At 48.9% G+C, this 20,301-nt stretch overlaps 3 protein-coding genes and 1 long non-coding RNA gene across 7 annotated transcripts in view; 2 read left to right on the forward strand and 2 right to left on the reverse strand.

The window, feature by feature from the left end:
- The window catches only part of PRKRIP1 (PRKR interacting protein 1), a 36,955-nt gene extending 33,535 nt beyond the window's left edge, over window positions 1-3,420 (forward strand). Inside the window, exon 6 of the mRNA XM_027861741.1 lies at window positions 3,339-3,420. Within this exon, the coding sequence (XP_027717542.1) occupies window positions 3,339-3,355 (17 nt within the window). The 3' untranslated portion in view covers window positions 3,356-3,420. The remainder of the gene's footprint in view (window positions 1-3,338) is intronic.
- The window catches only part of ORAI2 (ORAI calcium release-activated calcium modulator 2), a 10,245-nt gene extending 491 nt beyond the window's left edge, over window positions 1-9,754 (forward strand). For 2 of the 3 annotated variants that reach the window (XM_027861736.1, XM_027861738.1), the window contains exons 2-3: window positions 3,339-3,576; window positions 9,133-9,754. In XM_027861736.1, the coding sequence (XP_027717537.1) occupies window positions 3,352-3,576; window positions 9,133-9,678 (771 nt within the window). In that variant the 5' untranslated portion in view covers window positions 3,339-3,351 and the 3' untranslated portion in view covers window positions 9,679-9,754. Of the gene's footprint in view, window positions 1-2,403; window positions 2,590-3,338; window positions 3,577-9,132 lie in introns of those variants that run through there. The other variant, XM_027861737.1, reaches the window with a different exon arrangement.
- On the reverse strand, window positions 9,546-16,513 carry LOC114042963. 2 transcript variants are annotated; one of them, XR_003569045.1, is made up of 3 exons: window positions 16,015-16,513; window positions 10,437-14,905; window positions 9,546-9,722 (listed from the first exon to the last, which is right to left on the reverse strand). It is a non-coding gene; the product is annotated as an uncharacterized LOC114042963 (long non-coding RNA). The 2 variants fall into 2 exon arrangements; XR_003569046.1 differs by having other exon boundaries at window positions 10,437-14,908.
- A 255-nt stretch (window positions 16,514-16,768) lies between these two features.
- ALKBH4 (alkB homolog 4, lysine demethylase) lies at window positions 16,769-20,200 on the reverse strand. Its single transcript, XM_027861735.1, has 3 exons — window positions 20,066-20,200; window positions 18,304-18,501; window positions 16,769-17,899 (listed from the first exon to the last, which is right to left on the reverse strand). Exons 1-3 carry the CDS (start codon window positions 20,198-20,200, stop codon window positions 17,285-17,287), a joined length of 948 nt encoding a protein of 315 aa, XP_027717536.1. The 3' UTR covers window positions 16,769-17,284.
- Between the last annotated feature and the right edge of the window lie 101 nt (window positions 20,201-20,301).

Below are 20,301 nucleotides of genomic sequence, written 5' to 3' on the forward strand. Positions count from 1 at the left end.
GCGTTTCCCTGAGGATCTCTCTGGCTATGTGGCTGTGTGGCTATGGGTGTGTGTGTGTGTGTGTGTGTGTGTGTGTGTGTGTGAAGTGATCTCATGGATTCACTTCTTGGGAAAGATCTTTGGCTACGGGTGTGTGGGTGTGTGTGGGGGGGTGTGGGTGGGGGGGGTGTGGGTGTGTGGTCCATGGATGTCAGTTCTCATGCAGAAAGGGGTGTGTGTGTGGTCATCTCATCACCACATGGATGCACTTCTCTGAGGATCTCTCTCTGGCTATGGACGTGTGTGTGTGTGTGTGTGTGTGTGTGATCAGTTCATGAATGTAGTTTTCCTGGGGAAAGATCTGCAGGAGACCCCTGGTTGTCCTGATGCCCACCCACGAGCTGCTGAGTGTTTCTTGGGAAATTGCCACTGCGGTTCTGGTAATGTTACTAGATTAATGGTGCTGCAGTAAGGTAGTGTTTCCTGCTGGGAAGGGGTTCAAATTGTGAACCTGGGAAAGGTTCGTGATATTAAGTTGACCGAAGGTAGTCCCCTTGGATCCCTCCCAGGAGATGCTTAGTGGTTGGCCATGGTGAATGGGGGCCTGTTCCTGTGGTGGGGTTGGAGGGGGCAGCTGGCAGAAGCAGAAATTGGGGAGAAATGATTGGGTCCCCTGTTATTTCACTGGGAATAGCCATGTAAAAGTGAAGCCTAGCCTGGGGGATGGGACAGCCTGCATAGGCTCTACTGTTAATCTTATTTGCTGTCTCTTGACCATCAGAACCCACAAAACCACCCACTGAAAAGCAGTTTAATTTGACCAGACACCCAGCTTCACTGTCTTCTTACCGATTTAAAATCGGCAGATTGATTAAGGAAAGGGATTTATAGGGCTTAGCACTTTTCTCCCACCTTAATATCCATATGATAAAATGGGGGTAGAGTCACACACAACATTTAGATGGGGAAGAAAAGAAACTGGTATTTCCTAATTAGGAAGTTACTAGATTATTTAGATCTAACCAATGATTACTTGTGTGAGTTTCCCTGAACCCTCCCCAAGGAAGTGTATTGTATCCAATGCTGTTGACAGGGAGTGTCAGTTACCTGTAATTGACCAAACATGGAGGGTGGGTACCTCAAGGCCAGTTGAAAAGAGCCCAGGTTTTTCCCGCTGAGAATTATGTAAGTCATTAAGTTGTGTTAAGATTGCCACCCTTCTCCCCACCCCAAAAAAAAAATTCTTCCTGAAATTACTGATTCCCGATAAGCAGTTTTAAAAATTGCAGTTTGTGGATTAAGAGAAAAAAATGAGTTTACTTTTCAAATTATAGGCAGAAAAAAAAAGGCAAAAACCCACAACCTTCTTGTTTGCTCCTGCTGCTGACATTTGTAAGATTCCCTTACCCCTACTTAACTCACCAGGGTCCAGAAACACTGATTTGTTTGTAATAGCCCTAAGCAGTCTTTTCATGTAGACTTTGTGTGTTAGTATCTTGTGCCAAGTGAACTAACCACAAGGAGCCTGTGACCTTGAGGCTGACTCCACAGATGAATTAAGACTGATCACATAGACTTGCATGCACAGATTCAGTCCCTTTTGGTATATGGATACATATCCTGGGACAGCTAGTGTTTAGAGTGCTTGCCTGGAATTAGGAAAACCTTAGTTCAAACTTACCCTCAGACACTTAGCTCTGTGACTCTGGGCAAGTCATTAACCTTGTGTGCCTCAATTTCCTCATCTGTAATCCAGTCACTACGTTTGCCAAAGGGGGTCATGAAGAGTCAGTCATGATGTAACAGCTGAGGAACAACAATGATACATATTCTGACCCTTAGAATTCTGGTTTCCCTGAAATCTGCATTTGGATTACAAGAGATTAAGGCTATATCTGACAAGACTTCCACAGATCAGTCCCTCTTATGTTTAGTTCAGATCTTCAAAACCAAATTCACCATTGGTACCCCTCCCCATAATTGCCACAGTGTATAGAGTGCTGGGCTTGGAGTTAGGAAGACTCATCGTCGTGAGTTTAAATCTGTCCTCAGACACTAGCTGTGTGACCCTGGGCAAGTCACCTTAACCTGTTTGCCTCAGTTTCCTGTAAAATGAGCTGGTGAAAGAAATGGCAAACCACACCAGTATCTTTGCCAAGAAAACCCCAAATGGGGTCATAGTGAGACACAACTGGGAAAAAAAAAGACAAAAAAAGACTGAACAACCACTACCCCTCTCTACCCAGTCTCCAGTTCCAGATTTCTCCTCAATGTATGACACTCCATCTAAAAAACATTTTTAACTGTTTCTGTAAAGGCCTGCTTTAGTTATTTGTAATGATAACCTTGTTGTTTTTAGTGTGTGAAACATACTGAATTAACCTAAAGCTTTGATAAAAAGAAAATTTCATTGTAACATATCATGGGAGGGATTTTAAACAGTCTATTGAAGAACATGTCACCCTTCAGATATACTGTTTTCTGACTCAAATGCCTTCCTTGAGATGATCGGTCCAGACGTTTGCAAAGCCTGAAGATGACTAGTCTTGATTCTTCAGACCTGAGAAGCATTTGGAGAGAGATTTTTAAATGCTGACTAGGGAGTATCAGGTGTGTTGGTGTTACTCGAAATTCTCAAATGCAGACAGGTACAAAATGTTAGGTTAGGCTTTAGGTCCTGGAATGGTTCCTACCTTGGGGAGAGTTCATGGAATTTTTAACTAATCTTTCGACTCCATCTTTGTACTCCCACCTCTGCTTGGAAGCTCTACAGGTATTCTAATCAGGCAGGCTCAAGAACTGAAGTCAGGATTCTGCCAGCAGAGCCGGTGGTTTAATTTACTGGGACAGTGCCTTCTGGGTAGGCTTGAGCTTTGTCTTCTGGAAGCCCCTTCTAAGTTTAGGCAGGCCTCCCGCATCTTAACATGAAACCTGGTAGCAACAGGACAGTTTGATGTGACAGAAAGGGCATGGGCCTGGGAATTCAAAGTGTTGGGTTCAAATCCAGACTCTACCACATCTTTCTAGCTGGCTGACCTTGAGAGAAGTCAATTAACTTCACATCTCAGTTTCTTCATCTCTAGACTGGGGGCAATTATAGTTTTACTGCCTTCCTCTTAAAGAACTCTGTAAATGTGAGTTGCTATTAGGAAGGAGTCGGTTCTTTGCTCTTTTTTTGGCAGTTGGTTGCTTATCAGATCACTTAGATGCCACAGAGATGGGAACCATAGACTTACAGAGCTAGAGCTGCTATGCCTTACAAAATTATTTCTGAAACGTATTTCCTTGGTTTTCGTTGTCTGGTCCTGTGTCTTTGGCTCCACTCAGAACATAGATTTTCTCTCATTTCTTCCCCCAAGCTTTGCTTCCATCATGAGTGCAGAGCTCAACGTCCCCGTGGACCCTTCCCCGCCTGCTTGCTCCGAACCAGGTAATAAAGGGATGGATTATCGGGACTGGGTCCGTCGCAGCTACCTGGAATTGGTCACTTCCAATCATCATTCAGTTCAAGCCCTTTCTTGGAGGAAGCTCTACCTGAGCAGGGCCAAGCTGAAAGCTTCCAGCCGGACTTCCGCCTTGCTGTCTGGATTCGCCATGGTGAGTTCTTACCTGCTGTCTTGGGATGGGAAGATGCTGACAGACAGCAAGACCTCGTGTCCACTGGGGTCCTCGGTTGCTTCCTGAAGTCACGGACTGCTCCTTGGCCTGCACTGGCAGCCAAGCGATGCTTGTTGGGAGATGTTTGCCAACCCCCTGAGTTCTGCAGAGGGTGTGTGTGTGTGTGTGTGTGTGTGTGTGTGTGTGTGTGTGTTGAGGTTGCCGCTGAGGCTTACCAACAGTTCAGAGGGGCTGTTTTTTAAAGAAATCAGCCTTTCTGGACCACACGTGTGAATTAGCTGTTGAGAATCCAGGAACACTGAGTTGTTACCTTTGCGTACATGAATTTAATACTTTGTGCCAAGAGAACGGCACGGTGCTGGTGATTTTATGTCTTACTAAGTGTCTTTGTATACTTGCTTCTGTTTGATTCTCATAGCAGTCCACTGAAGTAGCGAGTAAAGTGTTATCCCCATTTTATAGGGGGAGAAACTGAGGCTCAGGTTAAGGTCACACAGGCAGGAAGTTCAAGCCACGGAGACCTCACTCCCAAGTGTTCTTGTTCTCATCCCCTCTAGCCCCGAGAACTAGTTGCTGTCAGGAGGTCTGCCACTCTTTCAAACACCGCTAACAGTATTTCCTGGGTGAGGATATAGTCAGGGGTCCATGAGGATGTTCACGAAACACAGGCCTCCGCAGATAAACTTGGTCCTGCAGAGCCAGCATCGGGCTATGTAAATGACCTCCTTTACTTGACTTTGGAATATAAAAGATTGCAGTCAGTTTTGCTGCCAAGTTGGAAGAGTCCTGACTTCCCAAAAGTGACCTGAGTGATGGCCTCATGCCTTGTGAAACGTGAGAAAATTCTGATTAGCTCAGCAGGCCTGATTTAAGTACCTACTGCATGCAGGCACCACGCTGGGTGCTGGGGGGGGTGGGTGGGCAAAAAACAAAGCCAGCCCCGCTCTCTGAAAGCCAGTATTTCACTAGGGAGATATAGGCTGTATCCAGAGATGTACAAATGAGATTCCTCGAGGAGAAAGTGGACAGAGTTGAAGACAGCATCTGCCATGGTTTCTGATACCTTGGAAGGATAGCCATCATGAAGGGAGCCAAAAAGTGTTAGATGCCTGATTTTATAGGTAGTTTTTGAAGAAATCCAGGCAAACGGTTTCCGTTTAATAGCGTCCCGGGGCCTGGACATCCCTTACGTTCTGGATCAGGAAAAGACTTGAGGCCGAAGAATGTTTGTTTCCCAGCTAACTGAATGCACACCCAAGTTGAGAACCAGAAGATAAGTTATAAACACCGAGTCATTTATGAGGTCACAGGTTTAGGATTACTTTTCCTGGAGAAGTCACAAGAACAGCCTTCAAATTTATTAGGTTTAGTTCAGCTCCCATTTGTGAAGCGTCTGCTGCGTGGCAAGCCCCTGCCCTTTGGGATGGGGACACAGGGACAGAACGTTCTCTTCTCTGCAGTTAGAGGCTTGTGTTTGAATCTCACGTCCACAAATTACGCCCTCAGTGACCTTGGACAAGTCACACACCTCCAGCCTCTTGTCCTCTTCAGTCTTTGATATAGCCCATAGCCCCCAAGGCCTGACAGCTCCAGAGCTGTCATCCAATGACATTGTGACCCGGACACACAAAGCAAGCATGACATCATTTGGAGAAGGGCAGCTTTAGGGAATGTCAGGACTTTATAGAGAAGGCTGAGCGGAGTCTTGAAGGAAAACAAGGATTCTGAGAGGAAGGAGTACATTCCAGACACGAAAGCACAGCCTGTGCAAAAACATGGAGGTGGGACGTGGAGTGATGTGTTTGAGGAATCTTTGGCTGGTGCTAGAGGAAGGCATGAAGTGGAATCCTAGGAGATGAGACTGGGATGGGAAGTGGGAGCCAGATCGTGGAGGGCCTGAAATGTCACACCGAGGGGTTAGTTTATCTTTTGCCCTAGATGCGCTAGAGTGACCAGGCCCAACCTGTGCATTGGGGAGCTTATTTTTGAGGGTGGATTGAAGAAGGGAGAGAAGGAGAGTCTGGAAATGGGGACCCTAATTTGGAGGTGATCTCGGCCCTCCAGGTAGGAGGTGATAGGGGCTTGAACTGTGGTGAATCTGAGCGGAGAGAAAGGGAGGGACATAAGCAGCTTTGTGGAGAGAGGATTGATGAGACTTGGCAGCCGATGGCGGAAGAGGAGAGCCGGGGTGACTCGGAGGTCAGAGACCTCCTTGCCTACAAGGACAGCCAGCCGTCCCCAACGGAAATTAAAGCTTGGAGGCGGCGCCAGTTGATGGAGAGCAGGTGGGCTGGCACTGGCCGTGCTTGCCCTGTTCTGGGCAGAGCCTGGGGAACATGCGGGAGGAGGCTCTGTGGTGAGGCAGGGTTGGAGGTCAGGAGAGACGTTGGGTTTAACCATCATCTCTGCCCAGATCCATCTCACCAGCCCCAGTATCTCCTCTGATCACCAGCTGCCTACTGGACACTTCAAATTAGACAGAAGTCTCAAAGACCACTTGAACGCAACATCACTAAAAACTGAGCACATCATTTCCCTGTGAACCCTCCCTATGTCCAAATTTTTCTCATTCTTTAAAAAGCATTACCACCATCTTAGTATCTGAGGTTAGTCATCTCACTCGCCTTTACCCCACGTGTCCAGTCCTGCAAAAATGGACACTTCTGCCTTCGTGCTGTCTCTGGTACTGAGTCCTTTACGCTCACGCAGCTAGCTCCAACCTGAGCTCAGGCCCTTCTTACCTCTCACCTGGATTATTGCGGCCCTATACTCATGGGCCTCCCCACTTGAGGCCATCCTCTCCCAAGCACAGACTGGACGGTGTGGCTCCCTGTGGCCTCTAGGATTACATATAACCCTCTGTTACAACCTGGCCCCAACCCCATGTCTCTGGGTTCATTGGACATTGTTGTCTCTCCCACACCATTCGGTTGGCCAAGCCAACCTTCTCTCTTTTCCTCATACATGACATCCCACCTCCCATCTTTGTGCCCCTGCATCTAGGCATCCCTCATGCCTGGAAGGCATTCCCTCCTGACTTCCATGTCCTGGTCCTCCCTCCCCCGCCATCCCCGCCACTTCTGGTGCCCAGACCTCCCAGTCTACCTTATAGTGAATCATTTTGTTTGTCCGTCTGTCTATATATATTTACGTGGATTCTAATATAGGTAGTTATATCTATGTAGATGTTACGGAGATGTACACAGCTGTATTCTCTACAGAGAGTGTATGTGTGTGTACTTTATACTCTATGCCTATATTTTATATGTACTTGCCTCCCCAACTAGAATATAAGCTCATTGTGAATAGAGATCTTTTCATTCTTTGTGCTTGTATCCCTAATGCCTAGCACTGTGCTTGGCACACAGTAGGTGCTTAATAAATACTTGCTGTTTGATCTGTCTAGAGATGATGAGGACTAAGAAAAAATTATTAGCTAAATTTAATTAATTGTTGATAATCTTTTTTTATTAATTATTTTAAACTTAAATACTAAAACTTAAATATAAAGTAAGAAAAGAAAAAACATTATAAATTTAAATACTGAAATTTAAGTACAAAATAAGAAAAGAAGAAAAAGCATTGCCATGTGCACAGCAGAACATAAGAGAGGATTCAAAATATACAGCAATAAATTTCCATTTCCAGAAAGCCTTTGTAATAAATTCCACACACTGTGTTCAGAGCTGTCCATGTTTTCTTTGCTTCCTTGTAAATTCCCTTTTGTTCTCTGCAGTGCACTTTTTACTTTGTTCTTTTTTTCCCTTCCTCGATTGTTGATAATCTCGAAGGCAGCCAAGAACATTGTCATGAGAAGAATGACGCTTACAGCTAACGGTGGAGAAAGCCTCGAGGTCATTGGGCCCATCCCCATCTTGGGTCTAAACCAGCTTGTACAGACAAGCACATTTTTGCTTTCGAGATTCCCGAGGAGAGAGACTCACCTTTGTTTGTCTTTGTTCTCTGCTCCACTGTCACTCTTCCTGATGGCCGAGACATTTGTTGTCTCACTAAAATCTCTGAAGCCCGTTTCTTCTTGTTTGGCCCTAGTCCCATCATAACCCCCGAGTTTCCTTACAGACAACAGCCCTTTCTGGTTTTCTCCTTTAAGGCTGAGCAACCCTAATGCCTCTGACTTTTCCTCACAGGACCTATTCCCCATCCCCTTAATTTTCTTTGTTAATAATCTCTGTATCTTTTCCACATCTCCACATCCTTTTGACCTGAGCACCGCTTGTCGTAAGAGTGATTGAGTCATGAAGGTGATGGAGAGGGGATGGCTCAGGCCTTGCTGCTTGGTAGCCCACCTCTTAAGTGGGTAGGGGTACACTGCCAACTCCTCTTTGGCTTGTCCACTGAGACTGCCAGATCCTCTTGGTCTGTGCCAGGTATCTCAGGACAAAAGGAAAGCAGCTTCCCCCATACAACGAGTAGTTAGACATTGAGGGAGGTAGTAGAGTCTTCTGTACATCTCTAGCTGAAATCATTTTGGGGCAGCTTTGGGTGCCTCCAGTATTTCTCAAAGTTTGGTGGAGTGTGTGCCCCCGTTGTGGTTGGGGAGGTGGGTACAGAGCCTTCCCCTGTCCCCTTCCCCGGGAACTCCTTAGGTCCCATCTCTATAAGGCAGTCAGGCTTCTGGGTGCTGTGAGTTCCGGGAAGGCTGGGAGAAGGGTTTTGTTACTTTGTGTCCGAGTCAGAGCACAAGCCGCTGGCCCAGCAGCCTTCGGTACTGTACTGTGCGGATGAGGCTGCCCACTTCTCCCATACCACAGAGGGGATGGAGAGTGGACTCCAGAGAGTTGGAGCAGGGAGGCAGAGTAGACTCAGGATGCTGTCAGCTAACATTTAGAGAGCAAGAACATGTTCCAGAATACACGTGTCCACATGTGCACACATACACACAAACAACTCTGTTGGAGAGCACTGGATCCTCATGAGGCCCGTTTTGGACCCCTTGGGCCAGAATTCTTGATTCCCTACTGCTCCGTCCTCAAGTCACCTGTCACCTGTCTGGGGAAAGGGAGCACCTTTCTTGGGATGCCTGCTCACCTTTCCTAGCCGTGGGATTCCTTGGATGGACCGTCCCGGGCATGTGACTCCCCGAGCTTCTCTTTCCATGCCAGGAGCCACACAGAATAAGGGCTTGGTGAGCAATTCTGAGCTTGCCTAACGTTGAAGACTGTCTCCAAATTTTTGCCGGGCACCCAGCAGTCCAGATGATGCCCTGACACAGGCCTCGCCAGGCCTGTTTTTGGGGCGGCTGGCGTGTTCCTGAGAAAATGCTGTCATTCGCCTGTGTTAGTTTGCAGTGGTGACTAAGATCATTAATTAGGCATTAAAACCATTGCTTACGAGCAGGAGGTGAAAGCAGTACTACTCAGTGCTTGCCTCTGCTTAAGATTGTCTAAAACCGCACTTCTAGAAACCCTGGTGTGAACGACCTAGGCAGGAGAGCACGACAGATGCCCCGCTTTTGTCTTCTAGGCCCGGTGGTTGCGCCAGGCCCACTCCAAGGTGCCTCCTTTTGTTTTGCAGGTGGCCATGGTGGAGGTGCAGCTGGAGATGCAGTACCAGTACCCCCAAATGCTCCTGATTGCCTTCAGCGCCTGCACCACAGTGCTGGTGGCGGTCCACCTCTTCGCCCTCCTCATCAGCACCTGCATCCTGCCCAATGTGGAAGCCGTGAGCAACATTCACAATCTGAACTCCATCAGCGAGTCCCCCCATGAGCGCATGCACCCCTACATCGAGTTGGCCTGGGGCTTCTCCACCGTCCTGGGGATCCTCCTCTTCCTGGCAGAGGTGGTGCTCCTGTGTTGGATCAAATTCCTCCCTGTGGACTCAAGCGCCAAAGACGGGCCCAACTCCAAGCCAGGGCCAACTAGCCACACCGGTTGGCAGGCTGCCCTGGTGTCCACCATCATCATGGTGCCGGTGGGGCTCATCTTTGTCGTGTTCACCATTCACTTCTATCGTTCCTTGGTCCGACACAAAACAGAGCGTCACAATCGGGAGATAGAGGAGCTTCACAAACTGAAAGTCCAGTTGGATGGCCACGAGAGGAGCTTGCAGGTCGTGTGAGTAGCCAGAGGGAGGGGGGAACATCCTTGTCAAGGGCAAAGAAGCTGGAAATAAAACAGGCATTTTGTTCACAGGAGCGCAATGGTTGCTTGAGTTTTTCGGAATATTAAAAATCTAAATTGTTAATTCCTGTTTCTGTGAGGCTGCTGAGACGCTGCCACATAGTTCAACACCAGAATTTTATTCAGTCTTAATACTATAATAATCTGTGGGAAATCATCCCTGAGATTAGGGAAATATTTTAAAATAAGAAACTGTTGCCAAGAAGAGTAAGTTTCCCTCTCCCTTCCCATCTAACAAAAGTAAACTATTTTAGGAGGTAAAGAGACCAGCCTCCTTGGGCATGGGACGCGTGGAGGTCTGGATCTTTCCTGGGCAAGAGTCTCGGTGTTGCCCCTTTTCCTACGAATCGCTAAAACAAGGAACGATCCAGGACAAGCCTGGAGCGGAGCCTCTCTTCCTTGCCTCATGCTGGAGCCTCTGTGTCACAGAGAGGGAGGCCAGTGAAGACGGGCCTGGAATCCCCAAATTCCTGACCCCTTAGAGAAGCTGTCTCCTGCAGGCAGCCATGTAGATGTACCCTCAGGGCAGGCAGTGCAAGCTGCTTGAGAAGCACCTCCAGCCATCTGGAGGGACCCCAGGACAGGCCAAATATTCTTTCCTCCCACCCTGTGTTCCCCAGGGGCGTTCTGCTCTTGCCTGCTGCCCTGCAGCATCTAGAGATCACGTCTTGGGCCAGCACCCCAAAGCCTTCTTACCCCAGCTGCTGGGAGGCATCTGGTCTGACCAGTCCCTCTACTGGGAGTGACGGGTCATGCCTGTCCTCACGCAGGCCCAAGGCCAGGTATTTCTGGTCGTGAAGGCTGGCATCCCTGAGGGTCCCTGTTCCCCTCTCTGGATCACTGGCTCTTCACAATTGAAAGGACCTTCCTCAGAGGTCACCAAGACTTCCACTTATGGTCCATGTGATCTTGTTCTCACCTCCACGCTCTCTGGCAGCGCCGACATTTTAAATTGTTCTTATCTGGGCCTGGACCAGGACTTGCCAGCTTGTGCTCAGGCCCAGATTCGCTTTGTGGCTCAGGGGGAACCACTAAAACTTCTCGTGAGGACCCAGGTTTTGGTTTCACTTCTGTAAAATGAAAGGGTTGACCTAAGTACTTGCTTACCAAGAACCCTGCTGTGATCACTGTCCAAGTGGGTACCCAGACACCTTAGGAGACCACGGGTAGGCTTCAGGGGGTTCACGAACTTGGACGGGAAGAAATGACATCTGTTTTCATTGTAATCTGTAACTGAAATTTAGCATTTCTTTCCATTGTAAATTTTTAAAAAAACAAATTGAAGAGTTCATAGACTTAACCAGACTGCCCAAAGGGTCCCTGACACAAAAGAGACATCCCCATCTCATATCCTCTGAGAAGAGAAGGCACAGTCGGAAGAAGAATCAAGGTGGCCTTGTGCCTCATTCCCCCGTGATTGTGCCCCACCCCCTCAGGCAGCATCTCTGAGTCAAAAGCTTCTGAATGACTGGCCTTTACTGTATTTACATGAAAGAGGCTCTACCCTCACAGGGAAGCTTTTTGTTTGCTCTTACAGATGATGGTTGAGTTCCCCAGGACCCTTCCTTAAGCTGTTTGCTCATCTCCAATGGCAGCTTAATTAAGAGTAACTTTTAAGAGCCTACACCATCTCTGCTATAAAGTCCTTAAAGGCCTAAGAAGCGACATACTGTTGTCAACAATATTAAAGATATTGAAACGCGAACAACTCTCCCATGAAATAGGTAGGGAATTCCTAATAGAAGTTGTTGCTGCGATGTTAATGGAAGGTCGTGACTTGCAGCCAGTCCCTCATCCACGCATAGAAGTGACCCTGAGTTTTTGAAGACCACAGCAGCGGCCCAGCCTGCCTGCCTAGCCAAGTGCACAGCAAACAGTGGTCACCACCTGGTGGCACTAGGCTACGGTAGTCATGGAGGGTCAGAGAAATTCCATCCCATTAAGCTGAAGACAAAACTTGAAATACTTGTACAACACTCTCTCTACATACTGTTTAGCCATTTTCTCTTTAATGTGTTTTTTGTTGAATCTATGCCCTTTAATCTTGTTGGACGCATTTGATTTACTGTTGTAAGCCCTGTAAAAATATGTAAGTTGAGACCTACGCACAAAGACAGCTTTGCAGTTTGTGGTGTGATGCATGAGGAGCTAGGAGGGAGGAGTTCGGGCTCTACCTGGGAACCGGTGTGAGCCAACGGGAAGGCTGTTCCATGGCCTCTGGGCTTTCTCTAGAATTCCTGGCCTGGACAGAGATGTGCTAAGAGGCAGGTGGGATGCAGGCTGAGCTCTAACCTTCCCTGCTGGTCTGGCGGGATGGCTGAGTTGCAACAGAAAGGGCTTCCAGGCTCTTAAAAAAAAAGCCATCCATTTTCTGGCCCAGATTGACCCTGTTCGGAGCAGTCGTTATAAAACGTAGTGTTGTCTAGACTTCTGACTTGGACCTGTCTAGTAATAAATAGGGAACAGAAGCAGCAATGCTGGTGAAGAGGCATCGCCTTCTCCGCCGCAGAAGGCCCAGGAGTGAGGGCACCACGGTGGGCTCCTTCCGGCCTCCGAAGAGCTCAGTGTTCTTTTTTGTCCGAGATGGTTCTCGGGGCATTGTTCACAGGTGATGACGAGCTGACACGCAGAGATGCAACAGCACACGGAATCGACTGCAGTGGTGTCTGCAGAACCGTGAATGTTTCTAAATAAGCTGAGCAGATTAGGTAGCAAACCAGAAAAAAAAAATCTGGAAAAACAGAATGGGGGAGGAATCTTGGTGCGCACTTTGATGAGCCCTCAAAAGCTGGACGTTGTTTAGGGAAGGTCTCACGAGGACATAGGCGGGGCTTAATAAATACTTGTCACTTGATTGACGCTTTGCAGTTCCCCGACTCCTCCAGTCCTAATGCTGGGTTCCACTCTGGAGGGCATAGGGGTCTCCCTGCACTTGTTCCTACTAAACTCAAATTCAGGCTTGGATCCCCTAAGGCACAGGGAGCAGGTTGGCCTATTATTTTCTAATTAACTCCTAGCCACTAGAGCACTTTCTCTGTCCTCTCCTTCATGGTTCCTGTCAAACCTCAACACTCAAATATTTGAGATGACTCTAAATTTAGAGCACCTCCATTTGATATTTGTCACTAAGTTTCAAGATTCAGTCATTCCTATTTTAGTCATCAAAAAGGAAAGTCACATTTTTCTAGTGAGATCTCTTTTACAACAGAATGACCCAACCTCAGAGGCAAAAAGGTGGCACTTGGATGGACACTTGTACCTACTTTGGGTGGATTTAGCCTTTATCAATTCATGGAAATCATGTAAAGTGTATATATTGTACATAATCCCTCTCCCGTGTGGGCTGAATAAATAACTGAAGCTATAAAAAGCTCGTTCGATTTTGTGTAGTTTCAAAGATCAAGACTTTCATAGCATTGCGTGGATGGATGTGACCTTAGGATTCCATTAAGCCCATCCCCCTGGGTCCAAGGACTGACTGACTGTTCACCATAGGAACATGTTTATTCACCCTTTTCTTAATGACCCCTGGATCCTCCTCATTAAACTCTTTTGCCCAACTACCTTAAAAAGCCTTATAATTAGATGCCTCAATTCCTATTGTACAAAGAGGGACATTTTACCTCTCAAGGTGAGATGACTTTCCCCAAATCAAACCAATTAAGATGATGACTATGCTTGATATAAATCTTGGGCATTTTAACCCCTTTATCTGGGACTACAGGGGAAGGAACCAATATTCAACCAAAGGCATCCTGAAGTCTATGGGCATGGAAGAAAGAACACCTCAGACACGTAACACTTACTAGCTGTGTGACCCTGGGCAAGTCACTTAACCCCACTGCCTAGCCAAAAAAGGGGGGGAAAAAAAGGAAAAATAGATGAGCTATCCAGCTGGGTGGGGTGGGGAGGAGCCTCACTCATTTCCAACCCAGCTGAATAGGAGCAAATAATCACTCTATGCTTGACTTATGGATAAGCCCCATTGGCTTAGGTCAGATTCACTACATATAATTTTAATAATAGGGAAAGTTTTTTGAGATTACACTTTTTTTTTTTTTAGGCAATTGGGGTTAAGTGACTTGCCCAGGGTCACACAGCTAGTAAGTGTCAAATGGTTGGTCTGAGGCCGAATCTGAACTCGGGTTCTCGCTGACTTCAGGGCAAGTGCTCTATCCGTTGTGCCACCGAGCTGCCCCCGAGACTACACTTTTCAGGACTGGCAGCTGGAATAGAAAAAACGCCCCGGATGATGTTAGAAGACCTGGGTTCAAGTTCCAACTCCCAAGACAGTTTCATCATCTTTCCCCCTCTCCTCTCTGGCCTTCATTTCCTTCTCTTTAAAAGGGGGTGAGGCTCGGCAATTGGACCAGGTGGTCTCCTGGGGCCCTCTTAGCTCTGACATTCTGATTCTAACCTATATTTGGGGAATTTTGTCTATAAGAGGTAGTGGACAGAATCATTTGTAAACTCAGTTTAGAGAAAGGTTTATTCCCCCCCACAGATCTCTACACTTGCTGAAAATCCAAAGCAGTCATTGTCCTAGGATGCTGCCAATTTGCCTTCCTCCTTATTTCTGAGTGATTTTGCTTTCAGTGATTTAGCCACTCCCACAGCTTTGGACTTGGGGTGATCATCTTCAGGTCATGACTTTCAGAAGCATTAGGAGAGTAACACTGACTTGGTTCATGGGTTCAATGCCAATATGGAACATCGTGCTCTCAAAGAAAACACGTCGACACTGTGGCCACCAAGGAAGCATGACCTCGACTAGAATAAACCAAGCTGACCATAGGTTTGGTTTGCGACCTTTCTCTCCAGCCCCAACCACCAACCCACGGTGGGCCGAGCTCACAGCTCCAGAACTAGACCAGCCTTCTTCCCACTGGAGAGGAGGGAAGGTAATGAGGCCAGTAACTATTTGATTTTTTATCCTACCCCCACCCCAAATAGCCCCACCTGAATATAAGGGGACCTGAGGTAAGAGGAATAGGTGGGTTTATTACCTTTAGGGTGACAGCTCCTGAGGTCGCTTCAGCCTAGGCCTAAGCTGGGCTAGGGTTAAGGTCTGGGATGATGCCCGTCTAGCCTGTAGGATGACAGGAACTGCTGGTCCCAGGATGCTCAAGGACAGGGGGTCTTGACTTGGTTTGTGGCATAGACCCCTTCTTAGAACCATGTTTTTAAATGCGTAAGGTAAAACAGAATGTTACAAAGGACTAATTTTGTTAAATGTGACAAAATATCAAAAAATGTTTTTAAAAATTCAGACCCTAGATTGAGAACCCCTATTCTAGATTGTGTCCCCTAGTTCACTCTGGATCATCCCCCAAGTCACTTAAAACTTGTGTTGACCTGACCTCCAGAACTAGTTTGGTTCCCCTGGGCTCCTACAGGCTGGGACTGAGCTAGATTTCCTGTAACTATTTCAGTCTGGAAGAACCCCTAGGGGGTTCTTGTATGGGAACTGGAATACCCTTACAATGCTGAGCAAGGGAACAGAAGTACCCTTGCCAGGTTGGGCAGAGGATCCAAAGAAAATCACAACTTGCTTTCAGAAATTCTCATTGGTTAGCCTGTGCCCAAATTTAGAATCCAAAGCAAATAAACAAAACTATTTTCTGAAGTCATCTAGAAGCGAAGGCACAGGATAAGATGAATTATCATGTCCTTATGTCAAAATGTACTGTTAAAATGGAATGGTTTTTCCTTTTTTTTTAGTGAAGCAATTGGGGTTAAGTGACTTGCCCAGAGTCACACAGCTAGTGAGTATTATGTGTGAGGCTGGATTTGAACTCAGATCCTCCCAACTCCAAGGCCAAAGCTCTATCCACTGTGCCACTTAGCTGCCCCTGGAATGACGTTCTTTGGAAGCCACAAGGAAGTAGTGAAGATAAACTAATGGCCAGAGCACTTTATAAATTGCTGGTTGTAATCCCAGCTCTGTTGTGGACTAGTCAGAGGACCTTAGATTTGCCTGGGGATGAAATCTCCCTACCTGATGAGAGGGCTGGAGTGAGTAACCTTTAATTTAAGGTCTCTCTTAATTCTAAAAGTCTTTTTTAACATACAATTTTGTATTACTAGTTTATTGCCACTTGAGTTCATAAAAATATAACTACCAACTTGGAAAATGGGCATTCTACAATGTTAAACTCAGCAGATCTACAGAACCGTTCTAAGTGATTAAGCTCGACAGCCTTCTGGTATAAGAACATACTGCTATCTGGTGTGTGCTAACTCCCCAAATGCCCATGGTAAGTTAAAACCTTACGGGGACACAGCCCACAGTGACGTCCCAGCCGCTTTGGCCATTTGGGGTCTCCAGAGCCCGAGGAATCCTGGAGAGTGGCCTCCTCAATGTTCTGCTTCTGGGGCAGCCAGCGGGTGGGCTTGCATGAAGGAGTTCAGCAGGTCTTGCCACTGCTTGTCCCCAGAAAGAACGAGTCGGGTCTGAGCCCCGTGATTAACTTCCAGTTTCTCTGCCGGGCAGGCATCCTCACTACAGCAGTGAACATCAAACTGGTTCCAGCCACCTTGCTGTGTGCAGAGGGTGGCAGGGGCAGTACCACGCAGCACTAGGAGCATCACTAATGCCGTCCTACAGAAATGTGAGGACGTCTCTGCCGAGGAACACGGCCTCTACCCTCTCATGAAAGCTGCTCACAACCAGGTCTCATACAAGGATTCTTTTTCGTATTTTTTTTCTCCTTTTTAGGCAATTGGGGTTAAGCGACTTGCCCAGGGTCACACAGCTAGTAAGTGTCAAGTGTTTCGTCTGAGGCCGCATTTGAACTCAGGTCCTCCTGACTTCAGGGCCGGTGCACTATCCACCGTGCCACCAAGCTGCCCCTCATACGAGGATTCTTGAAAGTCAGGCGGGCCTCTCCCAAGCCTGCCCCAGGTAAAGCTGCCCAGCCCATGTTAGGTCTGCGTGGCTTCAGCCTGGGGCCACTTCACTAGCAGCAAGCCTGACATCCAAGTGAACTGAGAACAGACGGTTCATACCTCCATCACCTTCTCAGAACTTAAAAAAATACACGTTTAATGACATAGATCATCTTTCCACGGAATGCTGTGTATATTTAGAATGACCCCACCAGTCTTACATTGATTTGGGTGAGGTAGATATAGTAAGTCAGGGGCCTTTTTCGCTAATGGAAACGTTGATAAGCGAAGGTCCGCCAAGACCCAGGTACGAGGAGGGTGCCCTGTGAGCAGCCTGGCCCCTCCTGGGCAGCACGGCCAAGGCTGCGTCACCACAATTCTTCCTGCCCTCTCCAGCTCCACCTTTAAGGACCCTCGAGGCCCTCAGCCTCACTTCCCTCCAGAACAAAAACAAGGAAAGATGAGAATTCCCAAGAGCTGCCCTGACAACAGAGGAGGACGAGACAACGGCACGTTTGACTTTGGGGTTTCGAGGGCGGCCGAATTAAGACAAGCGATCCTATCGTGAATCCGGTGTTTCCAGGCACGTCGGCACTGCCGGGTCCTGGACTCATTTCTTGACAAGTCTGGGTGCTGGCTCCTTTTCTCGGGGCCTGTCACACGGGTTTTCCTTGAAACGACAGAGCTATTTCCAAGAGTTCCTGCCCTAGTTCTCCCTGCTTTCCTCCAGGACAGAACTCAGCTGACAGCTCCCGAAAGGTGGCGCAGATTCGGTGACTCTCAATGTGCCGGCGGTGGATGGCATGTTTCCACTGATAGCGGGCAGCTCCAAACAACACAAGCAGGGACCTAGCAGGTAAGGGAACGGCCACTTCCACGTGGTCACATGGAACAGATCGCCAGGTGCTCTGGGCATCCTCAGGGTCTCCCGGCTTTGTGTCATTCAGCACAGAGTTCCTCGTTCCCTGCTGGGCCACAGAGAGTAACTGAAGTCTCTCACCTGAATCCCGAGACATGGACAGCACTGTCGGCGAGAGCAGATTGAGGCTGACTAGCCGCTCTCCCCAAAGCCAGGAGTCATCCAAGTGGGGGTCAATCGCAGAGCCTCGTTCCGGGTGGTAGTCCAAGTTACACTGTTCAACCGGCAGGAACGTCTCTAGGATGGGGTACGTCCCCATCCTCTGTACAATCTCCCGGCTGAAGCTGGGTAGGCCATCGAAGCTGCCAGGTTTCAGCTTCTGTTTCCTAAAATTGACTCTGGGGCCATAGTCCTATAGAAGGGAGGAAAGGAATGGTGATTTTCACTTGGAAAAATTTCATAGCCAGCACATTTCCTTATTAAACAAATCTGAAATAAGTGCCTAAGGAGTTGAACAAAGACACCCAGACAGCCTGGATTTCCACCTTGGATGTCTGTAGACCCAAACTGGCCATGGTGCGATGACAGGCACTTGGCTCTGTACCGCGGGGCCCCCAGTGCTTCCACCCTCTGTGCTTACGGGGCTTGGGCTCCCTGCACACCTCAGGAGATGGTCTCCGGGGGCTGCTTGGGCTTCTGCTGGAGACTTCAGGGGAGGGCGCTGTTATCAGTGCACAGCACGCCTGGGAAGTGCTGCAGCACAGCGAGATGGACACTAAAGAAGGAAGTGCGGCAATGCACCAGCAGATGCCATACCTGTTTCCTTCTTCCAGACTGTGAAAGTTTCCAGTCATCTTGATCCATTAACCGAACCAGCTCAGCCTCCTCCTCAGCACTAACAAAATCCTTTATCAGAGCTACTCCTGGGAAAGGAAAAGCCCAGCCGGCAAATTCTGATTCCTCCATTCCTACGGCCAAACCCGTTTCTAAACAGTAGATGAAATGGGCTGTCTTCTGCAAAGGAAAAGACACAAGGTCCTGAATGAGAAAGTTTCATTTTCAAGAGTCAAGTCTCCTTGACCTCCTTCTGTCCTCCCCAGGAAAGAAAGCATTCATTAAGCATGTGCTATGTGCCAGGCACTGTGCTAAGTAGTTTACAATTATTATCTCATTTGATCCTTACTACAACCCTAGGAGGGAGGTGCTATTATGATACTCATTTTACAGATGAGGAAACTGAGGCAGACAGGTGAAGTGACTTGCCCAGGCTCACACAGCTAGTAAGTGTCTGAGGCCAGATTTGAACCTAGCGCTCTGTCCCTAGCACCACCTAGCTGCCTCTGGCAGCATCTACATCTCACATGCCAGCCTGCTCTTCCAGGAAGCTTGTAATGCTTTAATGATATATTTCTCTCTGCCCTTCCTGGGTTCCAGCATATCAAAGTCTCTCCTCCTCTGCCCCTTGCCTGCTCCCACTCTACCACCCTGCCTCATCCTGGCTGGCATTCAGCCTGGCAGTGCCATGAAAGGTCCTCAAGCTGAACCCCTCACAGCCTGCTCCCCTGACCTTTCCTCAGGCCCGTACAGTGTGACCCGAGTGTTCTGTTGCAGCCCCTGAGTGCCTCCTGCTGCTAATTCTTCTGTTCCCTCCTCCTCCATCCTCTTCTAGTCAGTCCGTGCCCATCAGCCCTTTGAAGACTTCACCCAAGACGCCCACAAACAAATTCCACAACCATGAACAGGCCCAGGCTTTCTTGTCTAGTAATTTAGCATTCGATCCGGGTCTGGACTCACATAGAAGTGTGCATCCATCACACAACACAAAGCATGGAAAGGTTCAATCTAGTTATAGGAGCAGTGGGGGGAGGTTGAAGGGATCAAGGCAGGCTTCCTGGAAGAGGCAGCATTTGAAGTAAGCTTGGAAAGAAGACAGGGATTTAACAAGATGCCCTTGGAGGCACAGAGAACAAGGCGAGCAAATCCACAGAGGTGGGGCAGCAGGCGTGGTGGGCAGCTGCCTTGCGTGACCACAGCTGAGCTCGGCCCTCCCACCCCCCACCAGGGAGTGAGGACCAGAGGAAGGACCACGGAGTCCTTCCATCCAGGGCCACCGAGGTCCACCCCTGCAACGGAAGCCTGGCCGGGAGCCTCTGGGCCCACTCCCCTCATTGGGAGAGGCAACAAGAGGACAAAGGGCAGAAGACCCCCCCCACCCAGTGCCCGGGAGGAGTCCAGGGGTGGAAGATGGAGCACAGCTGGAGGGATGGAGCTGAGGATGCTGGGGGGGGGGAGGGGGAACAGGGGGAGAAGGGGGGGAGGGGATGGAGACGCGTCCTCCAAGGCCGGCGCCAGCAGTGAATTCCAGCCCATAAGTTAGCTGACTCTTGGCCTCAGTTTGCCCATCTGTGAAACGGCGCTAATGACGGCAGGCGCCCGCCCCCATTTGACAGAAGGAACCCAGAGGCGAAGGGCCCCGCCCGACGCCACACAAATGGGGGGGGCCTCAGTGCCGCGATCCGCCCTCGGTCCCAGTCCGGGGAGGTGGAACCCCCCCCCACCCCGCCCAGCCCGCTCCCACCTGCGGAGGCAGGACTCCGGGCACGCCGCCGCCTGGCTCCCGCTCGCACAGCAGGCAGGTCCGGACCCCTTTGCAGCCGCAGCCTCGGGGTCGCGCCCCGCAGCCGCCCCAGCTCCCGCCACCAGCCGTCGCCATGCAGGCGCCCAGAGCGCCGCCGGGCGGGCGGCCTCAGCGGGGCGTGTGCGCAGGCGCGGGCCGCGGGGGCCGCCGGGAGAGGTAGTCCCGCGGGGCCAGGA

The sequence above is a fragment of the Vombatus ursinus genome, unplaced genomic scaffold (genome assembly GCF_900497805.2).
Source record: "Vombatus ursinus unplaced genomic scaffold, bare-nosed wombat genome assembly UNPS02014768.1, whole genome shotgun sequence".
Lineage (NCBI taxonomy): Eukaryota > Metazoa > Chordata > Mammalia > Diprotodontia > Vombatidae > Vombatus > Vombatus ursinus.